This window comes from Poecilia latipinna, unplaced genomic scaffold, assembly GCF_001443285.1.
Source record: "Poecilia latipinna isolate Pla-1442-1.1 unplaced genomic scaffold, P_latipinna-1.0 Scaffold1360, whole genome shotgun sequence".
NCBI lineage: Eukaryota > Metazoa > Chordata > Actinopteri > Cyprinodontiformes > Poeciliidae > Poecilia > Poecilia latipinna.
Genome location: NW_015113976.1, coordinates 40,719 through 44,310, shown reverse-complemented (window position 1 = coordinate 44,310; position 3,592 = coordinate 40,719). Strand labels below are relative to the sequence as shown.

Sequence of the window (3,592 nt, the reverse complement as noted above, 5' to 3'; positions counted from 1 at the left end):
GAATTCAGCACAAATAATAAAGAAAACAGAAATATCACTGTGACACAAGGAGGAATCTACATATGTGAAGGAGTGAAAGGAAATCACTCATTCTACAGACAACGAAGCCGTGATGCCACCATTGAAATTATATGTAAATTTTTCTCTTAAAAACTGTTTGAAACTAAATCTGAGAAATTACATTTTCTAATGGGGTTTAATGTTTCTGTCCACATCTGATGTAAACAGTTTCCAACAAGGTTGTTGTGACTCAACAACCAAACTGGCCTCAGATCTTCAGTGGTGAGACGATCACTCTGACATGTGAGGTCCAGGGAGGAGAAACCACTGAGTGGACGTGTGAATGGAGAAGGCCTGGGTTTGTGCTATATAGGACAAATAGTAAAGACTGGATTTTCAATGTCTCTGAGTCCAGCAGTGGAGACTACATGTGTCGGTGTAGAAGCAGAGATGACTGGTTTTCTTCAACGCAGTGGAGTGAAGCCTTCACTCTGTCTGTATCAGGTGAGTTGTGATTTGTTGCTTGTTCTGAACAGATTGCAGGAAAAAACTTGTCCTCATATTTTGGATTAAGTTACGTTTCTTCTTTGGACAGACGAGAACAGTCTTCATGTAGCAATCTGCTTCGTCTTCAATCTGAGATTAGAGTTTTTACCCTTTAAACATGATAAAATTTTGATTTTTTTCCCCCCACATTTGACAGGAAGCTATAATAAAACCACAAACTATATAATTTATGCTGCTATGTGCAAATTGTCTCAAAGATTTATTTTAATGTATCTGAAGAATAAATCAGAAAGCTCTCATGTGTAGTAAAATAACTCCTAAAAGTACTTTCTTTCCCCAAAGCGTTACAGATGGGTAACTTAAGTAACCTGATGTTACATGTATTTATCGTAACAGGTTCTGAAGCTTTGCTGAGTATTTCCATCCTGTCCTTTACTCTGCTGTTTATCTTTGACCTGATTTGCGGAATGTTCCTGATGCTTCTGCTACTGATGTGCTGCTGCAGGAAAAAAATGAGTGAGACAATTTCTTTTTGATAGTTAATTATTATTAATTAAATGCATGCAGATACATTGCAAATGATAATCACAAATTAATCGTTTTCTCCTCTTTCCCCTCCACAGATCTTTCATGTAAAAGGTAAGTTCATTTTTTCCTTCTTATTAAAATAACAATGAATCGTGTTTAATAAGTTCCCATCATGCTTCAGTGTCCCTCAGTCACAGAACAGCAGTCAAGGCTCCGCTGGACAAACACACAAACAAAATGAATCTCAGGTTTACTCCTCCCTGCTTCATGGTCAGTCTTTATGATAAAAAAATAAATAAATAAATAAATATTACCCTTTTTTGAATGAGATTACATTATTTATTGTGTGTTGTCACTGATCTGTAGGTGATGTTTCTGTCTACGAGTCGATCAGAGTCTCTGGAAACAGGTGAACCTTACAGTACAAACCTGAAATACTAATAATGACAGGGAGATATTTTACTGTGACTGTTGTTCTGAATCAATATACTACTGTCATTTCAGATGGACCAGCCAGTGACTACATGCCTGTTGGCTCCAATTAGAGCAATGAGTACAGAAAGGATAAAGAAATTAAGTAAACGTCATTTCAACTTGGTATTTTAGTTGTTTATAAGAGACTGTGTTCATTATTAATGAGACATATACGAAAAAAAAACTACAACTAAAATTGAATAAATGTGAATAAAAAGCACATTTATTCAATGCTATTAAAAACATCCCTTTTACATCATATTGTGTTAGGTTAGAAAAGTGATTTTATTTTTCATTTTGCAACGAAATGTATCAAATATGGTGTGGATGAACTTTTTCACCATTGGTTATGAGGGGCCGTTTAGGACAAAAACTATGCTTTGTCTCTCACACGCTACTAACGCTACACGCTACCGACTCTAGCTAACTCTCCGGCGTTAGCTCCGCTCCCCCCTCAAGCACTCGGAGGTTCACTTAGGCTCTAAGTAAGTGACCCGGAGTAAGCGGCGTTAGAGCCCTAAGTGAACCTCCGAGCGCTTGAGGAGGGAGCGGTAGAGAACGACTGGCCATAAATCGGATCAACCTTCAGCTAAACGCCGCTCACACCGTGGAGCTCCAACATCCAACTTGAAGCTAACTTCGCTGAGTATCAACGCATGCGCAATCAGTTCTCCAAATTATGCCCCGCCTCTTCCGTGACAACTCTCACACATACAAAAAAATGTCTTTCACCGGAAAATACAAATCTCATCCCCATTCATTCATTCATTCATTCAGCCTAGTGTTAGTTCACACACACACATACATTACCTATTATTCAGATTAGTATGTCTGTATGCTTTGTGTGTGTGTGTGTGTGTGTGTGTGTGTGTATGAGTCTTTAGTAGTGTGTGAGAAACAGAGTTTTTGTCCTAGACGGCCCCTCATAATTGGTCTCAAAATGCAAATTAGAAAATGTTTGTTAAATGTATCTTATAAATATAAATGTGTCTTTCTGTTCATTTTCTTTGTGTTGTTTAAAAAAACAATCCTAAATCAGCAACTAATTCAAGAGTTACTGCGAACACTTTTTTTATTTTATATACTGATCATGTCTCCATACCTCAAAGGAAAATACTGATTTGATTCAAAATTGGTTAAAACGTTCATCATTTTTTAATAATAAAATGCTAGAAATAAGTAGCTTTCTTCCTCTCATTAGTTTTCTAAAACTATATTATAGTACTTTTATTTCAATGGTTGTAATTCTGAATGACTGTGTTTTAAAAAGCAAAAATAACCAATTGCTGCATAAAGTGAATGAACTTTCACACAGCAGTCTGTATTTACATTTATTCTGTTGCCATCTCTAATTGTGCAATAAAGATCTAAATATTTGCTCATTATGTTGTCATAATTTAACTGCAGATATCTCAGATAACAACATTAACAAGTAAATTTCTATTTATTGAAAATGTAGATGTTTGTGTGGTTATCATTTCAGGTGTTTCATCAGCCAAACAGGATCAGTGACTAGAACCACCATGTTTGTTCTCACTTATGACGTCAATGTTAAAATATATATATATTTATTTATCTTTCCTGTTTGTGGTAGACATTTTTATTGTAAATGCTGTGATGAAAGTCGTCACAAAGCCATTTATATAAATGGCAAACAGGTTCAATTATTACAGTGTAATAAATGATCATCAATTCTACATTTTGCTTAAAGAGATAATAGATGACCTAAAAGTAATTTAAAAAAAATTTAAAAAAGCTAAGTGCTTGAATGAAAGCAGTTTTTATTTAATTTTATTTTTCTAGGTTTTAAGTATCAGTAAATAACAAAATATGTCCATAGCTTTTATTTTTAACTTCAAGAAATTCAACCTCAGTTTATAAAGAGTTTTACTGGCTTCTTCCAGCTGTGAAGATATAAGATTAGCGTAAAATGACCAAATAAGTCCCAAAGAAAGACGCACAAAGTAACTTTAGAACATTATTCCACAATGAGAGATATTATTTGCAGTTTGAAATCTGCAACTATTTTCCCCTCAGATTGGAGTAAAAGAAAACAAACATCAGTGCATTTCTGACATTATTA

General features: G+C 34.9%; 1 protein-coding gene across 1 annotated transcript in view; it reads left to right on the top strand.

Moving 5' to 3' along the window:
• LOC106962000 (uncharacterized) overlaps nucleotides 1-3,592 on the top strand; it is a gene marked incomplete at its 5' end in the record, with an annotated part of 46,827 nt that overhangs the window by 5,300 nt on the left and 37,935 nt on the right. The window contains 2 exons of the mRNA XM_015056136.1: nucleotides 50-133; nucleotides 229-352. Coding sequence (XP_014911622.1) covers nucleotides 50-133; nucleotides 229-352 — 208 coding nt within the window. The remainder of the gene's footprint in view (nucleotides 1-49; nucleotides 134-228; nucleotides 353-3,592) is intronic.